This window comes from Tubulanus polymorphus, chromosome 3, assembly GCF_964204645.1.
Source record: "Tubulanus polymorphus chromosome 3, tnTubPoly1.2, whole genome shotgun sequence".
NCBI lineage: Eukaryota > Metazoa > Nemertea > Palaeonemertea > Tubulaniformes > Tubulanidae > Tubulanus > Tubulanus polymorphus.
In genome coordinates, this window is record NC_134027.1 from 23,840,861 (window position 1) to 23,866,493 (window position 25,633).

General features: G+C 41.0%; 1 protein-coding gene across 1 annotated transcript in view; it reads left to right on the forward strand.

Annotated features, from left to right (window-relative positions):
• LOC141901511 (dynein axonemal heavy chain 5-like) overlaps nt 1-23,981 on the forward strand; it is a 60,614-nt gene extending 36,633 nt beyond the window's left edge. The window contains exons 43-65 of the mRNA XM_074788796.1: nt 704-957; nt 2,249-2,402; nt 2,895-3,059; nt 4,570-4,796; nt 5,638-5,756; nt 6,100-6,548; nt 7,218-7,433; nt 7,988-8,253; nt 8,721-8,889; nt 9,008-9,163; nt 9,573-9,728; nt 10,583-10,765; nt 11,379-11,483; nt 11,600-11,853; nt 12,444-12,634; nt 13,083-13,204; nt 13,674-13,995; nt 14,899-15,125; nt 17,300-17,572; nt 18,077-18,339; nt 18,859-19,228; nt 21,064-21,216; nt 21,857-23,981. Of these exons, the coding sequence (XP_074644897.1) occupies nt 704-957; nt 2,249-2,402; nt 2,895-3,059; nt 4,570-4,796; nt 5,638-5,756; nt 6,100-6,548; nt 7,218-7,433; nt 7,988-8,253; nt 8,721-8,889; nt 9,008-9,163; nt 9,573-9,728; nt 10,583-10,765; nt 11,379-11,483; nt 11,600-11,853; nt 12,444-12,634; nt 13,083-13,204; nt 13,674-13,995; nt 14,899-15,125; nt 17,300-17,572; nt 18,077-18,339; nt 18,859-19,228; nt 21,064-21,216; nt 21,857-22,243 (5,181 nt within the window). The 3' untranslated portion in view covers nt 22,244-23,981. The remainder of the gene's footprint in view (nt 1-703; nt 958-2,248; nt 2,403-2,894; nt 3,060-4,569; nt 4,797-5,637; nt 5,757-6,099; nt 6,549-7,217; nt 7,434-7,987; nt 8,254-8,720; nt 8,890-9,007; nt 9,164-9,572; nt 9,729-10,582; nt 10,766-11,378; nt 11,484-11,599; nt 11,854-12,443; nt 12,635-13,082; nt 13,205-13,673; nt 13,996-14,898; nt 15,126-17,299; nt 17,573-18,076; nt 18,340-18,858; nt 19,229-21,063; nt 21,217-21,856) is intronic.
• The last annotated feature ends 1,652 nt before the right edge of the window (nt 23,982-25,633 follow it).

Sequence of the window (25,633 nt, forward strand, 5' to 3'; positions counted from 1 at the left end):
TTATTTAATCTTGATTGAAGTTAGAGCTTCTTCCTGAGGTTATGTGTAGTATGAATTAGCTCAGCGGGCTGAATAGAGCACAATGGGTTAGGAGGCAAGATGACTCGGTGCTGACTAATTGATACCCTAAAGTGCTGGAGATAATTTGAAAATGTTTGAAAGATTCCAGCCCAGTGCATTAAATAATGGGCATCCACTATAATGTGTCCACACCGTGGTGCGGTGTATCATTAGTTACTTATATCTAACTATGTTTGTCAGGTGATGCCATCTTTTGTTAGAGATAAAAACCTGTACGAATCACATCAATACACCGCAGTGCGGTGTACTAGCAAAGTCCATCACCGATTTATAAACCGTGTGTAATGAAACGGAACAAGGGCTCCTGGGGCCAGTTGCATAGTCATGGCTTAGACTTCGGACCAGTCTAAGACCAACTTAGTTCTATAGTCAATCTTACAACTTAAGACCAGTCTTAACATTTAAGACCACTTTTTGACCTAAGCCATGACTGTGCAACTGGCCCCTGATACCTTTGCCTTGTTTATCTATAAGACAAGCATATTTCCTTGCAAGGTGAACGCCTTACGACCAGAATCACTAGACTCTGTGTAGGTTAGCGCCGCGACTTGTTGCGATGCTATTCTCTGCAGTATTATTCTCTATAATGTTGTACACCGATTACGTTACGTTTTTTCTTCAGATCACGACGTTCGAACAATTGCGCGAGCGTTTGATCATGTTCATGGGTCAGTACAACGAATCGATCCGCGGCAGTAAAATGGACCTCGTATTCTTCAGAGACGCGATGATCCACCTGGTGAAGATTTCGCGCGTCATACGCACGCCGCGCGGTAACGCGTTGCTCGTCGGCGTCGGCGGTTCCGGCAAACAGTCGCTGACGAAATTAGCTTCGTACATCGCCGGCTATCAAACGTTCCAGATTACGCTGACTAGGTACGTGCCCCCTGTGCCGATTTCGCGAAATTATGCTGGTGGCCACTGACCTGCAAAACCTAGAAAACTCAGGGAATCAGAAAAATCTAGAGAAAACTCAGGGAATTTGACAAATTTCACCAAAAACCTGGAAAGCTCAGGGAATTCGGATCGTGCTATTCACAATGTGTTGTTTCTTAATCAATATGTGATTCAATGAAAAATGAATGAAATTTAACATTTTAAACCTAGAAATTCCTCAGATTCGATCTGGGAATTTTGCGTAATCACATGGAAAACTTAGCGAATTTGTAAATGGGTGTAACCGTCCTGTTAGGTTCATTCGTAAAATTTTCTTGAGAGCCAATTATTCGTATTTGATGATTTCATAATTTTGAATGATTTCTTTATTCCTACAAGCCGGTAAGATTCATTGTGAATGTTTCGTAGCTCTTTTCTTCCTGTTTGCCGTTTCATGTTTTTCTCCCTGATTTGGTTCCGCAGTCAACGAGACAATTGTCAGAGAATTAATGGCTAAATCTGGATATCGGTATCTTTGAATCGGTTCTAGAATTCGAATTAGCTAAGCAAAACTTTGGCTTAATTTCATGAAAAACATTCGACAAGCTTAAAACGGTTGAATCAATTGAAAAAATAAGTAATCTAACTAAAAAAGATGTTTAGTCTGAAATATCTAAAAAAGTTTTAATCAAAATGGTCTCTGGTTTTGTCTTTTCACTGTGGAACCGGCCTGTCCGTATTTTACCTATTACATGAAATCGTGTTGGATTATGATGATTGAAATGTTCTGTGAAAATCTCTTTGCGGTCACATGTTTTTGCTGCAGTGTGAACTCCTTACACTTGTTGAACTATCAGTAGTGTTGATTTTATTTCGTTCCCAAGGACTGATTCGATGATTATTCGACTCATGAAATCTTTTGACCATTGAGTCTAATCTGAACTGATTACCAGATGCTATGAAACCGAGTCCAGGGCCAAATTCCACAATTGACTATACAGTAAAAATGAGTTCACCATCAATGTTACAAATTTAAGTCGGACTTTTGGTACAGTCTCAATTGTGGCCCTTGAAACATTTTTGAATTGCAGTTCTTTCCATTGAGCAACATTGCACTGCTGCAGTCCATTGAAGTTTTGATTTTACGATTCAATTTCTCAATGTGACCACTATGGAGCTGGTTGCAGCCCGAGAACTGAACCTGGGTGGGATCCAACATTGTTCCTTTCCTCTCACGACGAATGAATACTTTGAGCTAATAGCGTCGGATATTACGTGATGTTTTCTACAGGTCGTACAGCGTATCGAACTTGCTCGAAGACTTGAAGTTCTTGTACAGAACGGCCGGACAACAAGGCAAAGGTATCACCTTCATATTCACCGATCAGGAAATCAAAGAAGAAAGTTTCTTGGAGTACATGAACAATGTTCTCTCGTCGGGTGTGGTAAGTACTGAGCTTAATTCATTTGTATATTATTAAGAGTTGTATTAAACAATGCCAGGGTAATTAATTGGGAACCCGGGGCCTATGGAACGACTTGGAAGATTCATCATTATCCATGGCAAGGAAAAGCTTTATCGAAATATAAAGCAATTTTGAAATGATGTAAAGTATAAATCTGAATTGAAATAAGTTAGTTTTTTCGACTATACACAAATTACAACCATGGAACTAGGACCTGCCTATAAACTGATAGCTCAAAATTTGGTTCTTTATGATCAGATGGCGTGCTGGTAAACTCAATCAAATTTGAATTGATTTTATATTAGCTTTCGTCTAGATTTCAAGTCTCGTGCATCCGAGATCAGGCTAATTGTTGAACATGACTAAACGAAACTTCACTGATAAATGGCTGTATCTAAAGCTTCAAAAATTTTCCCCTTCAATTGTTATCAGCAACATAATTTCACGCTTCGAATATTTTTTCAATTCAAGGTGTCGAATTTATTCCAACGCGACGAAATCGATGAGATCAACGGCGAACTGATTCCGATCATGAAGAAAGAGTTCCCGCGACGTCCGCCGACCAACGAGAATCTGAACGAGTATTTCCTCAGTCGAACCCGTCAGAATCTTCACGTCGTCCTCTGTTTTTCGCCGGTACGTTTGAGAGAAATATTTGAGAGAAATATTTCAAACATATTATTTAAGAGATATCTGGTTATGGCGATGGTGGTAGAACCGTGAAGGTTGAGATATCTTGTAGTAGCAATGGCGTTAGACCTAGAAGCACGAGGTATCTCAATAGTGCTGGCGGTAGAACCAGAAATTTGAGATATTTCAATAGTTGCAATGGTGGTAGAACCAGAAATATGAGATATCTCAATAGTTGCAATGGTGGTAGAACCGTGAAGTTTGAGATATCTTGTAGTAGCAATGGTGTTAGACCTAGAAGCACGAGGTATCTCAGTAGTGCTGGCGGTGGAACCAGAAATATGAGATATCTCAATAGTTGCAATGGTGGTAGAACCAGAAATATGAGATATCTCAATAGTTGCAATGGTGGTAGAACCGTGAAGTTTGAGATATCTTGTAGTAGCAATGGTGTTAGACCTAGAAGCACGAGGTATCTCAGTAGTGCTGGTGGTAGAACCAGAAATATGAGATATCTCAATTGTTGCAATGGTGGTAGAACCAGAAATATGAGATATCTCAATAGTTGCAATGGTGGTAGAACCGTGAAGTTTGAGATATCTTGTAGTAGCAATGGTGTTAGACCTAGAAGCACGAGGTATCTCAGTAGTGCTGGTGGTAGAACCAGAAATATGAGATATCTCAATTGTTGCAATGGTGGTAGAACCAGAAATATGAGATATCTCAATAGTTGCAATGGTGGTAGAACCGTGAAGTTTGAGATATCTTGTAGTAGCAGTGGTGTTAGACCTAGAAGCACGAGGTATCTCAGTAGTGCTGGTGGTAGAACCAGAAATATGAGATATCTCAATTGTTGCAATGGTGGTAGAACCAGAAATATGTGATATCTCAATAGTTGCAATGGTGGTAGAACCGTGAAGTTTGAGATATCTTGTATTTGTAATGGTGGTAGAACCAGAAATAAGAGATATCCCATAGTAGTAATGGTGTAAGACCTAGAAGCACGAGGTATCTCAGTAGTTTTGGTGGTAGAGCCAGAAATATGAGATATCTCTGACCAAGAAGTACAAGTTGTCTTTAGATATTTGGATTTCCGACCTTTTCTAACATTTTCTTTATTCCTGAGAACAGTGTAAATCACCTCAATCGCTTTAATCACCTAAATCGCGGGCGTCAAATCGGAGCGCTCCGTAGTTTTCGGCAGTTGTTAGCACAACTGTGGAGTCCGAGAAACCAATATGGCATCTCATCCAAAAAGCGGCTCTTATTCAGGCCCAAACTATTAATATTTTGACCAAAAGGAAGTAAGTTTTTTGGCTAAAAGTTACTGACTTCTGTTCCCCAAAAATTTCTTTTTTTTTTGAAAATATTTTCCGACTTTTCCAATATGGGTCGTTTTCATCCCTGTAGCTCTAAAGGAGGTAGCACGATGCTAGAAATACAACTTTGAATCAAGAGCTGTGAAACTGCGTCCAGATTAGCGCTCGCTAACACCGCATTACGTTTCGTTTTACAGGTCGGCGAAAAGTTCCGAAATCGCTCACTGAAATTCCCGGGACTGATCTCCGGTTGCACGATGGATTGGTTCCAGCGTTGGCCGAAGGACGCGCTGATCGCCGTCGCCGATCACTTCCTGTCGACGTTCAACATCGAGTGCACGTCTGAGGTGAAAACTCAGATCATACACTGTATGGGTATCGTACACGACGGCGTCGCTGAGAGCTGTACCGAATACTTCCAAAGGTAAAAACTTGCGACAAATCTAACTTTAAAACTAACAGTAAACCTCTCAGTAAATCTCTCTAAAATGAATGCCTTCAGGGCAGATCCAGGAGTTCACTAAGAGGAGCTCACATAATGAATTAGGACCCACGATCCCAAGACGAGAAGGTGGAGTCTGGGGATTTTTTTAATGCAAGATGCGTCTTAGAGACATCTTGAAGTCATGATCCTAGAAAGACAACCATCCACTTTCAAGCGAAAACAACTGAAAATCAATCTTCAAAATCTTAGATAGTTATAAAGAACCAGACTGCAATGCAAAGGGGTGTTCATTAGGTGTATCATAACTTTTTGTCACAGCGTCACCTTGTGGTCACTCAAGTCATTCATTTCCCAAATTTCCTATAAATAGAGTCAATTAGTACCGTACATACCGGTACATTATAAACCATTCCATGGTGTACAATGGTAATGAACTGGTCGATAATGTATGATATCACATGAAAACATATCGATTGTTAACTTTTGATCGGCCAGACACTGACACGTTGGCGCTGTTCACTGTAGGGGGTGAAATATTCAGAAAATAGTTACTGCTTTTTGCTGTTAAGAAGTGTTCATCGTACTCTTACTTGAAAATGAACTGGCAAAGCTTTTGTTATGGGAGGTGTTTTATGTGGAGAGGTATTTGTTTAGGGAGGTTTTATTGCAAACTGTTATAAATTGATCGTCAAAGTCAATTCACCAATATTAGGTTCATTGTCTATTTCGACCATTGCGCGACTTAACTTTTTAGCTTCCGATCTTCATCGTTTATTTGTTGACGTTCATGAATATATGATATGTTTGTTTGCGTTTTCAGGTACCGTCGTCAAACTCATGTGACGCCGAAGTCGTACCTTTCTTTCATCAACGGTTATAAGTCTATCTATGCCAGCAAACTTTCCGAGATCGCTGAATTAGCTGAACGCATGAACACAGGTATGGAATTTTTGTTAATTCAAGGATCTAAAACGTTTTCTGCTGGCAACAAGTATACTCGTACTTTCAGTTCTGTCACCAGTGCCAGCCATGAATATATTCATAGTTGATTCTTCTATAGTTACACTACAGTTAGATATTAGATTGGTTAGCAATGTGAACAAACTCTGCTTGATTCTCAGTGCTCATTGGTCGATTTTGATGAAAGGCTGACTTTCTAACAGCTCCAGTGCCAAGCTACGAATATATTTATAATGTAAATCGGGGGCAGCACTGAAGTTGTTAAACTAGTTTATTTTCAATGAGCTTATTCCGCTTATTATCATTCTCAATATTCCTTCAGGTCTCGAGAAACTTGTGGAGGCCTCGCAATCGGTAGCCGAACTGAGCAAAGAACTCGCCGTCAAAGAGAAAGAACTCGCCGTCGCCAACCAGAAAGCCGAGGTCGTCCTGAAGGAAGTAACGGTCAAGGCGCAGGCCGCGGAGAAAGTGAAGAACCAAGTGCAAAAGGTCAAGGACAAAGCCCAAGCGATCGTCGATTCGATCGAAGCCGACAAGTTGGTCGCCGAATCGAAGCTGGAGGAGGCGCGACCGGCGCTGGAGGAGGCGGAGAACGCGTTGAACACGATCAAACCGGCCGATATATCGACCGTGCGTAAACTGGCGAAGCCGCCGCATCTCATTCAACGGATCATGGACGCCGTGTTGTTGCTGTTTCAACGCCGATTGGACCCGATCATGAAAGATCCCGAACGCGATTGCATGAAACCGTCGTGGAGCGAGTCGTTGAAGGTCGGTAGCCGATACGGGCATTGTTTTTTTTTTATCGTTCAGAAATCAATCCTTGTCCCTCCCAAATCGTTGAAAAAGAACTTTTGATTTTCGTCCTTGTTTTGAACATTCGTCATGGCAACTTATCTAAGATTCTGAAATGAACATTTCAATGCCAGTCTCATGAAAGAGCTCTAACTAAAATTGGTGGATAAAGTTCATACTTTCAATTTAGTGACGACAATTAGAACTTAACAATCGAAACAGTTTTGAATTTAGAAAATCATTCTTGCTTTTGAAGTTCGTCGCATCAGGTCACTTTACCCTTATCCTGAAAGTGCTGGAGATAATTTGAAAACTTCCAGCAGTTATACCTTAGTACCAATAGTGCGTCTACACCGCGGCGCAGTGCATTGTTAGTTATTATTATTTCACTATGTTTGACAGGTGCTGCCATCTTTTAATAGAGATAAGAACTGAGAGAAAAGATAAATATTAACAATGCATCGCAATGCAGCATATTAGCAAAATCCTTTACCGATTTATACATCGCACTGTGGTGTAGATGCACTGAAAGGATTAATCAGGCCTCCAGTTCAAGTTGATTCTTACGTTAATCGGGGCAGTATAAATCATCCAGCTGAAAGCTTTTTACCGTCGGTGACCCAACGTTTAATAAAATCATTTCAGCTGATGGCCGGCTCCGGATTCTTGCAAAATCTAATGAACTTTGCGAAAGATTCGATCAACGACGAAACGGTCGAATTGCTCGCGCCGTACTTAGAAATGGAGGACTACACGCTGGAAATCGCGAAGAAAGTCTGCGGTAACGTCGCCGGTTTGTGCTCGTGGACGAAAGCAATGGCCGCGTTTTTCGCCATCAACAAAGAAGTTTTGCCGCTGAAGGTAGGGATCGTAATTTTAGATCCTGAAATAGTATTGCAGTGCCAAATTTCATTAGCTGGGTTTCCACGGTACCAAAGAATCGGGACAAACTTTCGAATTTCGAAATTGTATTTCTTTGTTTGATAATTCATGTGGAAATTTTAAGGTTTTCCTTTAATCTGGGAAATTTCTAGAAAATCGCACCATCCAGGGCTGGTTGCGTAGTCATGGCTTAGACTTATATCATATCTTTTACCATCAAAGAAGGCCGTAGGCCTATTTACAGACAGGCTCTTAGTTTACATATTTAACGTCCTCTCTTACAACCAATCTAATACTGACTATACACAATCCAACGACTTAAGAACAGTCTCAAGAATTACGACCACTTTTGGACATAAGTCATGAATGTGCAACTAGCCGATTCAAGAGTTAATTAAGATTGAAGACCGAAAAATCTGAAAATTTTGTTTATCAATGCGAATTGAGTGTTGTGTCTATTTGAGATATTGTTGAAATATTTGAGCTGAATATTGAAAACGAAATTGATTCGAAACGATATATACCTTTTCCAGGCCAATTTGACCGTTCAACAAGCGCGATTGAACGCCGCTATGGCCGATTTGAACGCCGCTCAAGCTCAACTCGACGCCAAACAGGCCGAGTTGGACGTCGTGCAGGCGCAGTACGACGCGGCGATGGCCGAGAAACAGCGACTGATGGAAGACGCGGACACGTGTCGGCGTAAGATGACGGCCGCGACGGCGCTGATCAACGGTCTCGGCGGAGAGAAAGAGCGCTGGACCGAACAGAGTAAAGAGTTCAAAGCTCAAATCGGCAGGTTAGTTCATTCGGCTCTGCGAGCATTCAGACGGTCAGGAGGGTGGCCGCTTACCTGAAAATCAAGGAAAAGTCAGGAAGATTTCTTTTCTTGAAAAAGTCGCAAAGGAAAATATCAGGGAAAATATGTAAGATTGCTAGATCGCGCGTAAAATCATATCAAATAAGTGGCCATCTGGGTCTGGCTTTTGATTTAGTTTGCCCAGTTTACGGGGAAGGTTGATCAATTTTGATTTAATCTTTGAGTACTCATTGGATTCTGACCCGGTTCCATAGATGCCCATTGATAATATATCCCTTCTTCTTTTCTTTACCCGTAAACCTAGGTGGATAAAAAAAAAAATCATTTCAGATAATGATAGACTCATTTCGTCTGTAGTCATATTTTAACCAGACAACTATCTAACCACTGCATGCATCTTTGATAAGCTGCTGAAATACTAATTGTTCGAATAATGTTCGATATAGGTTGGTCGGCGATGTTTTGATGGCTACGGCTTTCCTGTCGTATTCCGGGCCGTTCAATCAAGATTTCCGTATTCTGTTGAACAAAAACTGGCAGAAAGAATTGAAAAATCGTAAGATTCCGTACACGGCCAGCTTGAACGTGGTTAACATGCTGACGGACCCGACGACGGTAAGTTCATCAATTAATGCCAGTCAACGATGCCACGTAAAAGCATGGTTTTTGAAAGTGTGCTGATAAAAGTCTGGTGGCCCAAATTCTGTATTCAAACTTCAAAATTCTGCTTTAGATCGGCGAGTGGAACCTACAAGGATTGCCGAACGACGAGTTGTCCATTCAAAACGGTATCATCGTCACGAAGGCTGCGCGGTATCCTCTACTGATCGATCCGCAAGGTCAAGGCAAAATCTGGATCAAAAATAGGGAAGCGGATAATGAGCTACAGGTAAGAGTGAGCTTACCGCGCTTCCGGAAGTTTTCCAGTTTCGAATCGGATATGTTATAAGCGCCATCAAGATTTCCTAATCTCGATAAGAGAAACCTACGATATCTATTTCAAAAACCGTCTTGTTATTTTCTTACGTTTCGGTGGAATCCTTCCACCAATCTTCAGGATCCAGTTCCACAGGTCCGTGTTCCCATAAACTCTTGAGTTAAAATTAGTTCGTTTTCAATGAGTTAATTCTGAATCAAATCTTAACTCAGAACTGTGGAACTGAATCCAGAGTTTATTTTAAATAAACCTCTGTACTAAACTTACCTTTGCTTGAAGCTGAAATGAGATTAACTGCAAAAACTCAAAAAAGAATGCTTGCGCGTAAAGCTGATTCTCTTGGATTCTGATTCAATTCCAGATCTCTTCGTTGAATCACAAATATTTCCGAGTACACCTGGAAGATTCTCTGTCGCTCGGACGGCCGTTACTGATTGAGGACGTCGGCGAAGAACTCGACCCGGCTTTGGACAATGTTCTCGAGAAAAACTTCATCAAAAGCGGATCGACATACAAGGTACGTGGTACAACATACTGAACTAGGATCCAGTTCTGCAGTTGAGTTTGACTCTAGAGTTGAAATTAGTTCATATAGAGTAATTCAACTCTTGAGAGTCAAATCTTACCTCATATGTGGAACCGGGTTCATTATGTTACTGAGCCGCCAGGATTCGGCTGCACGGTCGCGGGTTAAGAATACATGTATGTTGAACTCTAGGAGCTGAAATGAGTTCAATTTGAGAGATTTTTACCCGGAACCCAGAAATCCTAGTGCGCATGGCGCATGATAAACGCTTAACAAAAACAAGAAACCCTGCTCAACGAATATGACATGTTTATTTCGTTGTATCACACTTTCTTGTTTCGTATTAACGCACCCAGTTGCAAAACAAGTGGAAAGCTTTAGCGAGTAAACTACGGACTCGATTCATTGGTGAAGGAATCAAACCGAAATGCATTGAGAGGAAAATGTCTTTCTTGTTTTAATGTTTTTCTTATTGTGTACGCTACGCTTTAGAGACTTAAGTCACTTGTTGAGATTAAAGTGGTTTTTCAACTGATGGTTTATACGCGTAGTTAGTTCCGTATTGAATTGATAGATGGCTTTGCTGAGTCGGTATCGCGGCATAGCTTAATTCATCGAAAAACGCTGTATGTAGATCCCTCCAATTGTTAATATATTGTAAATCGTGTCTGTATGGATTGATGATAAATTTGCTATATTTTATCGAGAAAAGGTCTCCGTTGTTTTGTAAATTGTGTGTATATTCTCTAGTCTCCCTTCATATACCATGGATTCGAAATGGTTAGAGTGTAAATGAAATCCTGAAGTCCAGATATTCAGAATGTTCTCTTTCTATAATCGTTCAGGTAAAAGTCGGCGACAAAGAAGTCGACGTGATGACCGGGTTCATATTGTATATAACGACGAAACTGCCGAACCCGGTTTACACTCCGGAGATCTCGGCTCGTACGTCGATCATCGATTTCACCGTGACGATGAAAGGTTTAGAAGATCAGTTGCTGGGACGCGTCATTCTCACTGAGAAAGCTGTAAGTATCCACGCCCCCTCCCCGCGAAATGTAACACCCGAAGACGCCCCATCGGTCGCGAAAATCCCGGGCCCGGTTTCATGGACTGAGTGTCAAAGTCATCCCCAGGGGTAAATCCTGAATCTGTGGGTGACAACCACCATAGTAACGACGAGAAACCATGGTCCAGTTCCACAGTTCTGAGTTAGGATTTGACTCAGAGTTAACTCATCGAAAGTGAACTATAACTCAAACTCACAACTGTGGAACTGGATCCATGGTTACTTATAACTGACGAATTTCAAAATATTCTCAGCAACTGTTTTTTTTCCGCATCTATGAGACCCAGCCCGGGGCTTTGAAAAATGAAATAGAAGATCAAACATTATATATAGCCATGGGATTACGCGAGCGTTTTGACCCTGGCAAAGTTGGCCCGTACCAGATTAGGCCAGGCGAACCGTTCACACTGGTGCCTGAGGGGTCCATGCCTGTTTGACAAGATGGCACGACCAAAATTTCCGATCAAATTTCCGATTAGCGCTGAATTGCTTAAGTGTTGGTCAAATCAGTCGGCAAATTTTCAGCTTTCGTTTGTGATTTAGTTTTGACTGAAACAATGATTTTGCTTCAGGAACTCGAGAGCGAACGGGTAAAACTGATGGAAGACGTTACTTCGAACAAGAAAAAGATGAAGGAATTAGAGGATAATCTGCTGTATAGATTGACAAGTACTCAGGTAGGCGGTCGTTCGATCGAGCGCGAGGAATCCTCACTCGCCACAGTAGCATGCATTCCTGGTATGCCGTTATTTCCGAGTATTTCACGCGTCAAGCGACGTTTCGTCATTTTCAGGGTTCGTTGGTCGACGACGAAGATCTGATTAACGTTTTGAACGTGACGAAAGCGACGGCCGTCGACGTCACGCAGAAGCTGCAGACGGCCGCTGAAACGGAAATCAAAATCAACTCGGCGCGTGAAGAATTCCGTCCTGTGGCGACTCGTGGCAGTATCCTGTATTTCTTGATCACTGAGATGAGCATGGTGAATCCGATGTATCAGACTTCTCTACGACAATTCCTCGGTCTGTTCGACATCTCAATGGCCAGGTAAGATTAATAATATACAATAATAGTAAATTGTCACTTATATAGCTCAAGGCTCCTAATAAAAGTTCTAATGCGCTCCTCTAGAAACTATCCGTGATAAAACGATGATTACAAATCCCATAATAGATGAATTGATCTAAAAAGTTCATTTAACCCTTTCGGTGCTGACTAATTAATACCCTAAAGTGCGGGAGATAATTTGAATATTCCAGTCCAGTTCATCAAATAAACAGGCATCAGCTATAATGAGTCTACAACCCGGCGCGGTGTATCGTTAATTACTTTTATCTTTACGGTGTTTGACAGTTGCTGCCATCTTTCTTTACAAATTACATCAATACACCGCAGTGCCGTGTATTAGCAAAGTCAATCACCGATTTATACACCGCACTGCAGTGTAGACGCACTGAAAGGGTTAAAATATACTCATCACGGATTTTTGCTCATCAGGCTAGTCTAGTTCCATTGTAATTTCACTATAAGAGTCGCTCGTTAGTCGTATGCAGCTGACAGTCTAGCTTTTTTTCTAGTAAAAGATCTTTTTTACGACGATGACCGGTTTTCGAAAAACGTGTTCGACTTCTTTTCAGATCGATCAAATCGCCGATTACTCAAAAGCGAATCACTAACATCATCGAATACATGACGTTCGAAGTGTTCAAATACGGCGTACGCGGCCTCTACGAGGAGGATAAAATGACCTTCACGATGTTGCTGGCCTTGAAGATCGACATCCAATGCGGAAAGATCCGACATGAGGAATTTATGACATTCGTTAAAGGTAAAAAAAAAACAGCGTGCCCATTCCTCGAAATTAAATCATGATTAGTTATTAAAAAAAATTCATCATTCTCAATGACTAAAATAATTCTGAAATTAATCGGGTCCTTGGTATTGGATTTAAATTACTGGTAGTGAGTAGACTAAGTTAGCAACCAGTATCGTCATCTTTTTTGAAGAGAATGTTTTTGACCTTCGTGGTCATAGATACCTTACGCAGGAAAAAAAACTCCCGTTATTTGAACAACTTTTCTCCCTAGACGTATTTGGCATGTGACAAATATCAAAATCAATACTAAAAGAAAAAACAATGTTTGTTCGCAATTTGATGAATTATGACAGGCTTTTTTTGCAGGCTGTGTTTGTTGAAGCACTTGGAATTGTTCAATGTGCATTATATGTTATTAGATCATTTTTTTTCGAACGATCAATTTTTGTCTCTTCGGCAGGTGGTGCCTCGTTGGATTTGAACGTCGTACAACCGAAGCCGTGTAAATGGATCCTCGACATGAATTGGCTGAATTTAGTCGAACTGAGCAACTTGCATCAGTTCTCCGGCATTCTTGACCAGGTACCGACAATAGGAAAATCAGAATCGATCGTACAATTTTTATCTCTTTATCTACTGGTCAGGCGTCTTCTTTAGTGTTTAAGATTCTTTTCAAGTTCAAGTATGCCCCTAAATCGTAATACCGGTCATAACTAAGATTGCCAATAGAACCAAATTGAGCAAAGACCAGGCTCTAAGTTGTTAGATCGACTCTGATAATGATCTCTGACCGGTCTTCATTGACTATAGAATCAAAATGGGTTTGGACTGGTCTTAAGCTGCTGCGGTAGATCGGTTTAACAGCCGACACGGGCTTAGACCAGTCTAATGTTTTTAGCTTTAAATCTGCAACACTGGATTTTCTAGACTTCAATTCATTATTTGGTCAAAATGGTCCAGTAAGTCTCGGATGTAATTCTACTGCAAGCAAGCTATAAGGGTTATCATTTTACTTGGAACTTGAGTTTTAAATCGTGCGATATTTTTTCAGGTCGCCAGAAACGAAAAACAATGGAAGCAATGGTTCGACAAGGAGGCTCCGGAAGACGAGGTTATTCCGGACGGTTACAACAACTCGTTGGATACGTTCCGACGATTGTTGCTCGTGCGATCGTGGTGTCCCGATCGTACGTTGTCGATGGCGCGAAAATACGTGTCCGATTCGCTCGGCGAAAAGTACGGCGAAGGCGTCATCCTCGATCTGGAGAAAATGTGGGAGGAAAGCACGAGTCGTCAGCCGCTGGTCGGTCTACTGTCGATGGGTTCCGATCCGACGAATAACATCGAGCTACTCGCGAAAAAACTGAAAATCGGTACGTCTGCCCAGCCTTGCCTGGAAATTGATTGACCCGTGACAAAGTCAAATTGAAACAACACAATTGTGGAACTGGATTCAGAGTCAAAGTAAACTCACACAACCGTGGAACTGGATCCAGAGTCAGATTAATCCCATGGAACTGCATTCGTAGTCTTAATTAAACCCACAAAACCTGTGGAACTGGATCCAGAGTCAAATAAGACCCACACAACTGTGGAACTAGACCCAGAGTCAAATTAATCCCACAAAACTGCATTCAGGGTCTTATCAAACCCACAAAACTGGTCAAATGTGACCACAGTCCCTGGATCCAGAGTAATTAAACCAACACAACTATGGAACTGGATCCAGAGTAATTAAACCCACACAACTATGGAACTGGATCCAGACTAATTAAACCCACACAACTATGGAACTGGATCCAGAGCAATTAAACCCACACAACTATGGAACTGGATCCAGAGCAATTAAACCCACTCAACTATGGAACTGGTTCCACAGTCAAATAAAATTTACAAACTGGTTTCATAAACAAATTCAATTTAAGAACTCGCAGAATGTTTAGGTCATGAGCACATAGGGGATTAAAGGATGATTAATCACTAGGTATTGTTGGTATTAAAATCATGGATTTGAATATGATGAGCCTGTTATTGATGTGTTTTGGGAAATCCGATTTGCAGTCTGTTGACAAACCCAACCATTAAAATGATTCATTACAATTAGTAAAAGCCTGTTTACATAATTCTACTTATACATAACGGATTTGCGACTGAACATTTGAGACTATTTAGATTATGATATCTAATTTGTTTCAATAAACTCAATATATCACGTATATATATATATATAATCCACACTCCCAGAGTATGAACAATTCTGGTTTTGTCTTTTTTAGAATGTCGGGCGATATCTATGGGTCAAGGCCAAGAGGTGCACGCTCGGCGACTGCTGACGCAAGCCTCGCAGAACGGAGGCTGGGTATTGTTGCAGAATTGTCACTTGTGTCTCAACTACATACTCGAAGTGATGGATTTCGTCATCGAAACCGAAACGATTCACGACGGTTTCCGACTGTGGGTGACCACCGAAGTACACCCGAAGTTCCCCATTAGTTTCTTACAGGTACTTACCGTTACTTGAAATGCATAGACGATGAAAGTCACGCCAAAATTCACCGCATCGAGTACTGGGGACTAGTTGCACTGTGTTGGCTTGGATTTAAGACCAGTTTGATGCCCATCTTTATAGTTATTTAACCAATTTAAGATCCGTCTTAAATTCAAATTATATTTTTGGACTTAAGTTATGAATGCGCAACTGGGCCCTAGACGACTATGAACAACGCTACCCATCCAAGACGACTGCCATAGTTGAAATAAGTGGAAAATGTTATTTCAGCACTTCAAATCGGACATCAAACTCACTTTTTCTGCGGCTAATTTTTGCAAAACAAACCATGGAAAATGTGTAACCTTAAAATGAAAACCAAGGCTACGCTTTTTTTATGTATTTCACTTTCTGCAGTTAGCCCTTGATTATACCCCTCCTCGGGACCAATGGCTTTTTTCGCGGATATTCCTCGTTATTGGGAATTGAAAATTTTGGCCGTAATTGTTGCATTATTAACAACTCAATACGTAATGATTCGTGGTTGCGCGGGATGTTTTGGATTTCTCGGTTTAAATCTAGATATCAGCGACATTACACGGAAGATCTGAATAATCAAATCATTGTTGTGTATGTTGATGTCCTTATGAGAGTGCAACTTAACCCGAACATCTAAAAAAAAGTTTGTCAGACCGTATAATCGATATTTCAGATATTTTTTCTCATATAAATAGGAGTGTCTGTTTTCACCGATTATGTTCAGATCACACTTAAAAGTATGGCCACAGATGGCTGAAAATCGGTAGTACTTGGAAATGAGAAATTCTAATCCGGAGTAAAGCGGTACTTTTGAACGGCTGACCGGGTTGAGTTCATACTCGATACGGCCGAATGAAAGAAAATCAATCGCAAATTGCAGAACAACCTGATCTAATGCTGGTTTAACATATTGACATATCGACGATATTGGCGTCTGCCTGACATAACGGATATGGCGTTATTTAAACTGATCTTATTTCATCAGCTGTCACGCAAGTTTTCAAACAAGTTTGCGCACACCCTAGTCGCTCGGGCGTAGCTGCAGCATTGGGAACCAGGAGGGTTCATACAGCGAGTCATCTATTTTGGTATTTATTTGTATATTTCAAAATCTCACAGAGCCAGATTTTGTTTCGAATGTCTTAGACATATATACTCATAAAGTCACCAAAAAGTTTTTTCATCTTTTGTCATTTTATGAATGAATTGGTTCAGATTTCTAGAATTCCGGTAACGTAGTTTCTTGTTGCGGGCCATTTTATTGATCACTGGACAGCGCATGATGATTTATCTGCGTTAGTTCATTCTTGCGCCAGATTCGAACGTACCGTAGCTCAGATAACGCTTGAATAAAAAGGTTTTATTTTGTTCAGGCTCAGTTTTTGGCGTGAGATTTTGTTGAATCGTCCTGTAGTCTGATCTTAGTTGCAATTGAACTATTGCGGTCATTTTCTCAGTGCCCGTCATTATTTCGATTCTTCTTTCGATACATTCTATGCAAATCGACTGTAAATGCATCCGCTTGTTAGCCACCTGCCATGTCATCTGCATAAGCCCCAATATGGTTAAGATTTTCTAGCGCCCTCGAAAAATACTGAAGAGTATTTTGATATCTTGAAGTCGAAACTATAAGCAAAGCCTCACAAAGACCTCATTATGCACCAAATGTGACTTGAATTTTCGAGATTTTTTGTTGGCAGGAACTCAACCTCCCCAATTTTGGTATTGAATCGACAGTACTCACCCTGTGGGGGGAGGGGTTGTACCAATGGCCAATTTTCAAGATCGTTTGCCCTTGTCCTCGAGAAAGATTTAGTCTAGTAACGTTCTGGACTCGGCCAAACCTGTGCAGACCTGAATATGACTACTATCTATTTGAGAGCTGGTTTCTACGTTTAAAGAGCTCAACTTTTGTCAAAAAGATAAAATACGCTAAAAATGTGAATAATTTCTAGTACATTTTCGATTAAACGACCGACTTTTTGTCAATAACGCTTTTTTGTGTTGAAACTACAACAATTACAGAGATCAGGTAATCTGGTCTGCTAGCGGCCCTACTTCATTCATTCAGTACGCTTACTTATAGATTATGGGGGAATCGGAGTCATTGCCTAAACTGATGTTTTTATTCGTTATTTCAATCATTTCAGATCGCGATCAAATTCACCAACGAGCCGCCGCAGGGAATCAAAGCCGGTTTGAAGCGTACGTACACGAGCATGACGCAAGATTTCCTCGACGTTTCGAACATGCCTCAGTGGAAGCCGATGTTGTTCGGCGTCGCGTTCTTGCACACGACCGTGCAGGAACGCCGGAAGTTCGGCCCGCTCGGCTGGAACATACCGTACGAGTTCAACACGTCGGATTTCAACGCCAGCGTGCAATTCGTGCAGAACCATCTCGACGATATGGACATCAAAAAGGTTCGTGCGCCCTTAAATCTTGAATTAACCGGAGATTTCAGGGTCCAAACAAACCCACACAACTGTGGAACTATATCCAGAGTGAAATTAAACCCACACAACCATGGAACTGGATCCAGAGTGAAATTAAATCCACACAACTGTGGAAATGGATCCAGACTGAAATTAAACCCACAAAACTGTGGAACTGGATCCAGAGTGAAATTAAATCCACACAACTGTGGAACTGGATCCAGAGTCAAATTAAACCCACACAACTGTGGAACTGTATCCAGAGTCAAATTAAACCCGCAAAACTGTGGAACTGGATCCAGAGTCAAATTAGACCAACACAACTTTGAACTGGATCCTGAGTCAAATTAAACACACAATTCTGGAACTGGATCCAGAGATGAAGTGGACATTTGATATTTGCGCTATGAGTATTGAACTTTTTAAGTTAATTGAATTTTGCTGATGGCTTCGATGAAACAAATCAATATGTATATATATATATATTCATAGGGTGTTAGTTGGACGACGGTGAGGTATATGTTTGGCGAGATCCAATATGGCGGACGTGTTACCGACGACTACGACAAACGTCTGCTGAACACGTTCTGTAAAGTATGGTTCAGCGAGCAGATGTTCACTCCGGCGTTCTGCTTCTATAAGGGTTACACGATTCCGAAATGCGCGAAACTGAACGAATATCTCGAATTCATCGCCACGCTGCAACAAACCGACACGCCGGAAGCGTTTGGGCTGCATCCGAACGCCGATATTACGTAAGTGGTCACCCCCCCAACTGCTGTTGAGAGGCAAATCTGATGAGTTATGAAACGATAAGGAATGAATCAGTTTTGACTTGCAAGTTAAATCAAACTCACCTGAATCTGGTTTATTCAAACTTAACTGTGAAAATTAATCCAGAGTTATTTAACTAATACAAATCAAATCAAACCCACACAAATGTGGAACTGGATCCAGAGTCAAATTGAACTCGCACAACTGTGAAACTGGATCTAATGTCAAATTAAACACACACAACTGTGGAACTGGATCCACTGTCAAATTGGACTCGCACAACTGCGGAACTGAGTCAAATCAAGCCCACACAATTGATCCAAATTCGAATTGAACTGGATACTGTGAAAATGGGCCTCGCACCTAGTTCCCAGTCATAAGTCGAATAATGATAATAAATTTAACTCGAGAACTAAAATATCACATTTCAATCATCTAACTCTGAGAATATTGCCGAATTTAAACGCACCGTACTAACGAACATTTCCGTGTTGTTTCAGCTATCAGACGAAAACATCGAAATCGATCCTCGACACGATCATGAACATCCAGCCGAAGGACAGCGGCGGCGGCGGCGGGGAAACCCGTGAGGTCATCGCGTATCGCATGTGCGACGACATGCTCGACAAGCTGCCGCAGGATTACGTGCCGTTCGAAGTTCAAGGTCGCCTGGTGAAAATGGGCGCGTTGCAACCGATGAACATTTTCCTGCGCCAGGAAATCGACCGCATGCAGAAAGTGTTGACGGCCGTGCGCACGACGTTGACCGATCTGAAACTGGCGATCGACGGTACGATCATCATGAACGAGAATTTGAGAGACGCGCTCGATTGTATGTACGACGCTCGCATACCGAAACTGTGGGAGAAGGTGAGTAATCGGCGCAGGGGGGGGGGGGGGTAACTGGGACTGCATCTGAAATTTTGGGCTAATTAAGTATTTAAGAAACTGGGGTCGTATTTTGCGGCAAGAAGTTCTGGTCATATTAGCAACACTGAGGCTGTATCTGAAACTGGGGCGTATCAAGAATTTCGGGCCTATTAAGGATATAAGAAGCTTGGGCTATATGTGGGACATGAAACTGGGGCCACATAATCTAAGGCCGTATCAGAAACTGGGGCCAATTAAGGATATAGGAAACTGGGGTCATATTTTTTAGAAGAAAATGAGAAACTGGGGCCGTATCAGAGATTTAGGCCAATTGAGGATATAGGAAACTGGGGTCATTTATGGGACGAGAAAATGAGGCCATATGAAAATCTGGGGCCACATAAGAAACTAGGCTAAACTATCTTCAAGGGCATAAAATCTATCCAGTTTTGAAGGGCAAATATTTGCTACTAGCTTCAATCCTCGGATTGATAGTGGCTGATAGAAAAAATACCGTAGAATTATTCGCAATATGGCTGAGATGAAATACTGATATCGAATTCAGACTATTTCGTGTTGTATTACATGTACTTGTGTAACACCGCTTGAAAAAATAACACTATGAAATCATGTACTGCATGCAAATGTAATCGAAGTATATTTCATTGATACCTATACTTGTATTACAATAAAAACGCCATATGTTAGGATATTCTATATCTGCAAGGGTAGGTAACCTCTTGTTGGGTGCTAATCGAGGATTTTTGGAAGGGGAGGACGAAAATAATCACATGCCCTAAACTCAGGAGCGCGAGGCAGTATTGGCTGGTGGGTCTGCAGGAACTCCCCCAAAAATTATTGAAAATTTGGAGCAGGGAAGTAATTTCCCGGCATCTGAGGGCTTAAGCTTTCACTGATACAGTAGCGCCTGATTTCCCTTTGCTTGTCAAAAAATAGGAGCGGTCGGATCCACCTTGGCCCTCGGTAGATTGGCGCATGTCTAGGAGGGATATTTAAATCAGGATCATTTTGAGTTCCAGAAACCAAATTTTGCCACTGAATGGTACACCAGAACATTTCAGGTTTGAGTGTAATCCAAATCAGGCCATTTCGATCAACTGTGAACTCGATTTTGAGAATTTGCGAATGCAAGTGTATAATCATAGCAGCAACTAGAACGATATCAGATTTCGCTTTTTCTATCCGGTGTTTAATGCACTTCTGAGAATAGGTGATTCAATTTTGATTGCAATGTAGATGGAATTGAACCAAGTAACATATACAAGTAGCATATTATTATGCAAATTCAAAGCCTCTACAGGGGCACATCTAGGATATCTTTAAGTGGCAGGGCAACTATACATCTTAGTTGACACTGTGCAAGCACTGAAATCTGGAGGCGCTTCCCTCGATAATTTTGAAAACGTAGACTTATTTTAGTGGCTTTTGAGGCCATCATTGAAACTATAGATGTATTTATAAAAACGTATTTCAAAAATACGGCACCAGGAAAATAGGGCGTTGGGAAAACTTTTAGGGGAGGATGCTCTAATGTAGAATAAGATATAGTACAGATAAACTACAGTATAAGTGACCTGTCTAATCCAAGTTGAGAGGGGACGTTGGCCTCTTTTTATTGCGATGGTTTCCGGACAATCAGATGAGCACGAATCACATCATTTGACGTATTGTTAAAGCGAGGATAAACATGTGTCATCTGTTTTTCCACGGAATGAAACAATTGAATCGATTCTCATCCCAACTGTTCGCGCTGCTTTATTACGGTATGGATTTCTTATGCTTACGTTTTTTTTTTACGGTTCGTATTTTCGTAGATATCGTGGGATTCGAGTACGCTCGGATTTTGGTTCACCGAACTCATCGAACGCAACTCGCAGTTCAACACGTGGTGCTTCGAGGGGCGGCAGAACACGTTCTGGATGACCGGCTTCTTCAATCCGCAGGGATTCCTCACCGCGATGAGACAGGTTTGTGCATGCGTGTCTTTTTTTCGGGTTATCAAGGTCGGAAAGCAGATGACGATCTATCGGGTTCAATGCACTGGCTTGCCTTCATTGAGGCGTCATATGTTATATTATGTCCTCAATTAATAGAAAAAAAAAACAATCAAAAACTCGGTTCTGAATGAAAATACGCACTACGGATTAATAATAGAATCCAAAACGTCTTCATTAATCAGTGTTATTTTGATGGATTAGAAATTCTTATTTCTCTTCTAAATGTGTACAAATTCAAAAAGGAGTTTTGATTTTTGGTGAATAAAAATTGGAATTTATAGAAAATTCAAGTTCGTGGGAGGGTTGACATAGGTGTTCAAATTTCGATTAATTCAAATGAAAAATACAAATTCATCAAAGTTCAAAAGACAAGACATTGATGAAAATTTAGTTTTTAATTCTCTGTTACATTTTTACAAATCAAAAATAGGATGGAAAATACAAATTTCTGTTAATCAAAATTTATGAGACTTACTAGAAAAAGATGAAATTTGTGCTTTGACTTATAGGCTATAAGCGTTAATCAAGTTCACTATATTCCGCTACTAATTCATCAGTAAATTCAGTTGAGTTTGTATCTAAAAAATGCCTACGTTTCGACTAATTGCAGGAAGTGACCCGCGCGCACAAAGGCTGGGCGTTGGACACCGTGGTCCTGCACAACGACGTCACCCGATACTTGAAAGACGACATCACGCAACCGCCGCAAGAGGGCGTCTACGTCTACGGCTTGTTCCTGGAGGGCGCCGGCTGGGATCGACGCGGTTGCAAGCTCATCGAGCCGAAGCCGAAGGTGCTGTTCGAACCGTTGCCCGTCATTCACATCTACGCGATCAACAGCACGGGCGGCGCGGACCCGCGCATGTACCTGTGCCCGATTTACAAAAAGCCGCGACGAACCGATCTGACGTACATCGCCGCCGTCGAGCTGAAAACCAATCAGATTCCGGATCATTGGGTTTTGCGCGGCGTCGCGTTACTCTGCGATATCAAATAATCTGTGTATCGTTCATTTGTTACTTCGTATACTTCATATACAGCAGACCTTCCTATTTATGTTAAGTTTTCCACTCCTTTTCGAAGCTTTATCAACTTAATCAAAATTGTCAAAAAATTGACAATAAGGCACTAAAAATATCTGCGGCCGGTCGCTCGAAATTACGCGTTACTATGCTTATCTGTTTATGCTTGGTCTCTTTAACTGCCGGGTATCTTTAACCAACTTTTGAGGAACTGCAGCTACTGGCCTGTATTTCTTCCATAGTCTATGCGATGAAATGAGATCTTTTTATACCAATGGATATTTTTCGATCAGGATCGTTTGAAATCAATCTCGTTTACGCGAAATTCAGATCACGGCAAAATCATCTTTTTATCTCTAACATGAGCTGAATGGACCGTAAATTTGGACCTGTTTAGTACTGAATAGACCGTAAATTTGGATTCAGCTGTACGAATCTAATCAGTTATGAGTGAAATCTCCTGATTGAAAAAGAAACTAATTAGATTAGATACATGGTATGTACTATTCAATCTAACTCAGAATTCCCGAACTGGACCATGGTCTGTACATGTAACACATTACATACACATCTCAGTCAAAATGATGTTTTACATCGGGACGCGCTGTCATTTTAATTACAATATTCATGAAGTCACTTTGTTGTTCCATGATAGCTGTGATAATATTTAGATTGCGAAAAACATGCTTTTGTGTTTACCAACGTTTGCCAACTCTGGGCCCCTTACACACTTATCTATTTGTATTCTATCCAAACAAATAATTTTTTCGTCTGCTTTTCCGAACTTATTTGCACAGTAAAAAGTAATTATATCAGGTCTTTCGCCGCCGAAAGCCAAATATTTGTTATTAGTAATTTTTTCATGTCTATTAATGAATTAATGCAGGTATCAGTGTCTGGACCTCACACCCCTTTACATCATGCAAACTTTCAGAGCTGCCAACTGTTCCTGATGTTCGGTATTTGTTGCTATTTCGTAATGAGAAATTTGATGCGCTCAGAAATAAGTCATCATCCACGCTTCACGTGTTAAGAACTTTACCCAAGACCAGTTTTGATTGAAAATAAACTAATTGACCTAAAAACACTTGATGCACGTTGAAAAAAGACATCACCCACGCTTCACGTGTGTTCAGAACTTCCCCTCGAGATGTTTTGAATTGGAAATGAACTTTTTGAACCATCAACACCAGATGTACTTTAAAAAAATGATCAATTTTAATCGAAAATTGACTACAAACATAATTACTAATATTATAACAGTCATCACCTATTTTATGAACACATCTCTACTTACTACAGGGGTGAATGTCTTAAGAGGGGTGTGAGGTTCCAGGCTGCTGTGTATTCTTACCTGAATCATACTCATAGTTCCAGTCGGTTCAGTTTTTTTTGTTTACTTCACATACATGTACATATTCAACTAATACATTTTCGATTCCGTCCAGGTCTGCGCGAAATTGTTATTTTTTTGTCAGACTATATTGTTTATATAAGAAACGTGTTTTTGCAGATGATATAATATTGTAGATTTTTCATTCATTATTTGCTGAAAATGTTCCGTCCGCTCTGGAGAGCCACTGATCATGCGATACTGTTGATTACATATACAATGTATGTTCAGTTTTCAATTAATTCGTATTTGTCAAAGCCTAGCTCGTTTCTGTGATAACAGTTGTACAATTTAAACAAGAGATATCCGGATAAACTGTATGATCATCATATCACTTTCCAGTTGTTAGTTTTTCTGGTAATGTTCTGGGTGCCTATGCAGATGAGGAACCACGAGGCGGGAGAAAGTGGTTGAAATGTGAAAAGAGTCCTCGTAGTTTGATTCCATATATCTATATAAGCCTACCATTTAGTGAATCAAAAGTTTATTGCTTGGAATGCCCTCAGATGCAAGGAAAAGGACAAAACATCATATGCCGTGAAAATGCTGTAATCGATGCGAGGTCACTTGGAGCTACGAGCAATCATGATTGAGATGATTGCTTGTAGCAATCATGGTTGAGATGATTGCTCGTAGCTTGGAGCTATTTGAATATTCATCCAGTTCATGAGGATTGAAATCATTATCTTCGTAGTGACTGGATTTAAGATCAAAATTAAGATCCAGACTAAGAGGTTTGATGATGAATGATGGATACCTATGTGCACTGATTGGAGCTCTGGAAGTGCAATAAGTCGCTAGATCCTTGTAGCATGGACGTATAAACTAGTTTATGTGTGTGAATGCTTATAGTAAGAGATTCCTCTTTAGCTCATTGGGAGAGCTCAGATTGGGTGCAATAGGTCTCTGTCAGTCTTCCTACAGTCTTATAGAACAGTGATTCCTTTTTAGCTCAGTGGGGGAGCTCAGATTGGGTGCAATAGGTCTCTATCAGTCATCCTACAGTCTTATAGAACAGTGATTCCTCTTTAGCTCAGTGGGGGAGCTTAGATTGGGTGCAATAGGTCTATCAAGTCATCCCACAGTCTTATAGAACAGTGATTCCTCTTTAGCTCAGTGGGGGAGCTCAGATTTGGTGCAATAGGTCTCTATCAGTCATCCTACAGTCTTATAGAACAGGGATTCCTCTTTAGCTCAGTGGGAGAGCTCAGATTTGGTGCAATAGGTCTATGGAGTCATCCTACAGTCTTATAGAACAGCGATTCCTCTTTAGCTCAGTGGGGGCCTCAGATTGGGTGCAATAGGTCTATCAGTCATCCTACAGTCTTATAGAACAGCGATTCCTCTTTAGCTCAGTGGGGGCCTCAGATTGGGTGCAATAGGTCTATCAGTCATCCTACAGTCTTATAGAACAGTGATTCCTCTTTAGCTCAGTGGGAGAGCTCAGATTTGGTGCAATAGGTCTATCGAGTCATCCTACAGTCTTATAGAACAGAGATTCCTCTTTAGCTCAGTGGGAGAGCTCAGATTTGGTGCAATAGGTCTATCGAGTCATCCTACAGTCTTATAGAACAGTGATTCCTCTTTAGCTCAGTGGGGGAGCTCAGATTGGGTGCAATAGGTCTCTATCAGTCATCCTACAGTCTTATAGAACAGTGATTCCTCTTTAGCTCAGTGGGGGAGCTTAGATTGGGTGCAATAGGTCTATCAAGTCATCCCACAGTCTTATAGAACAGTGATTCCTCTTTAGCTCAGTGGGGGAGCTCAGATTTGGTGCAATAGGTCTCTATCAGTCATCCTACAGTCTTATAGAACAGGGATTCCTCTTTAGCTCAGTGGGAGAGCTCAGATTTGGTGCAATAGGTCTATGGAGTCATCCTACAGTCTTATAGAACAGCGATTCCTCTTTAGCTCAGTGGGGGCCTCAGATTGGGTGCAATAGGTCTATCAGTCATCCTACAGTCTTATAGAA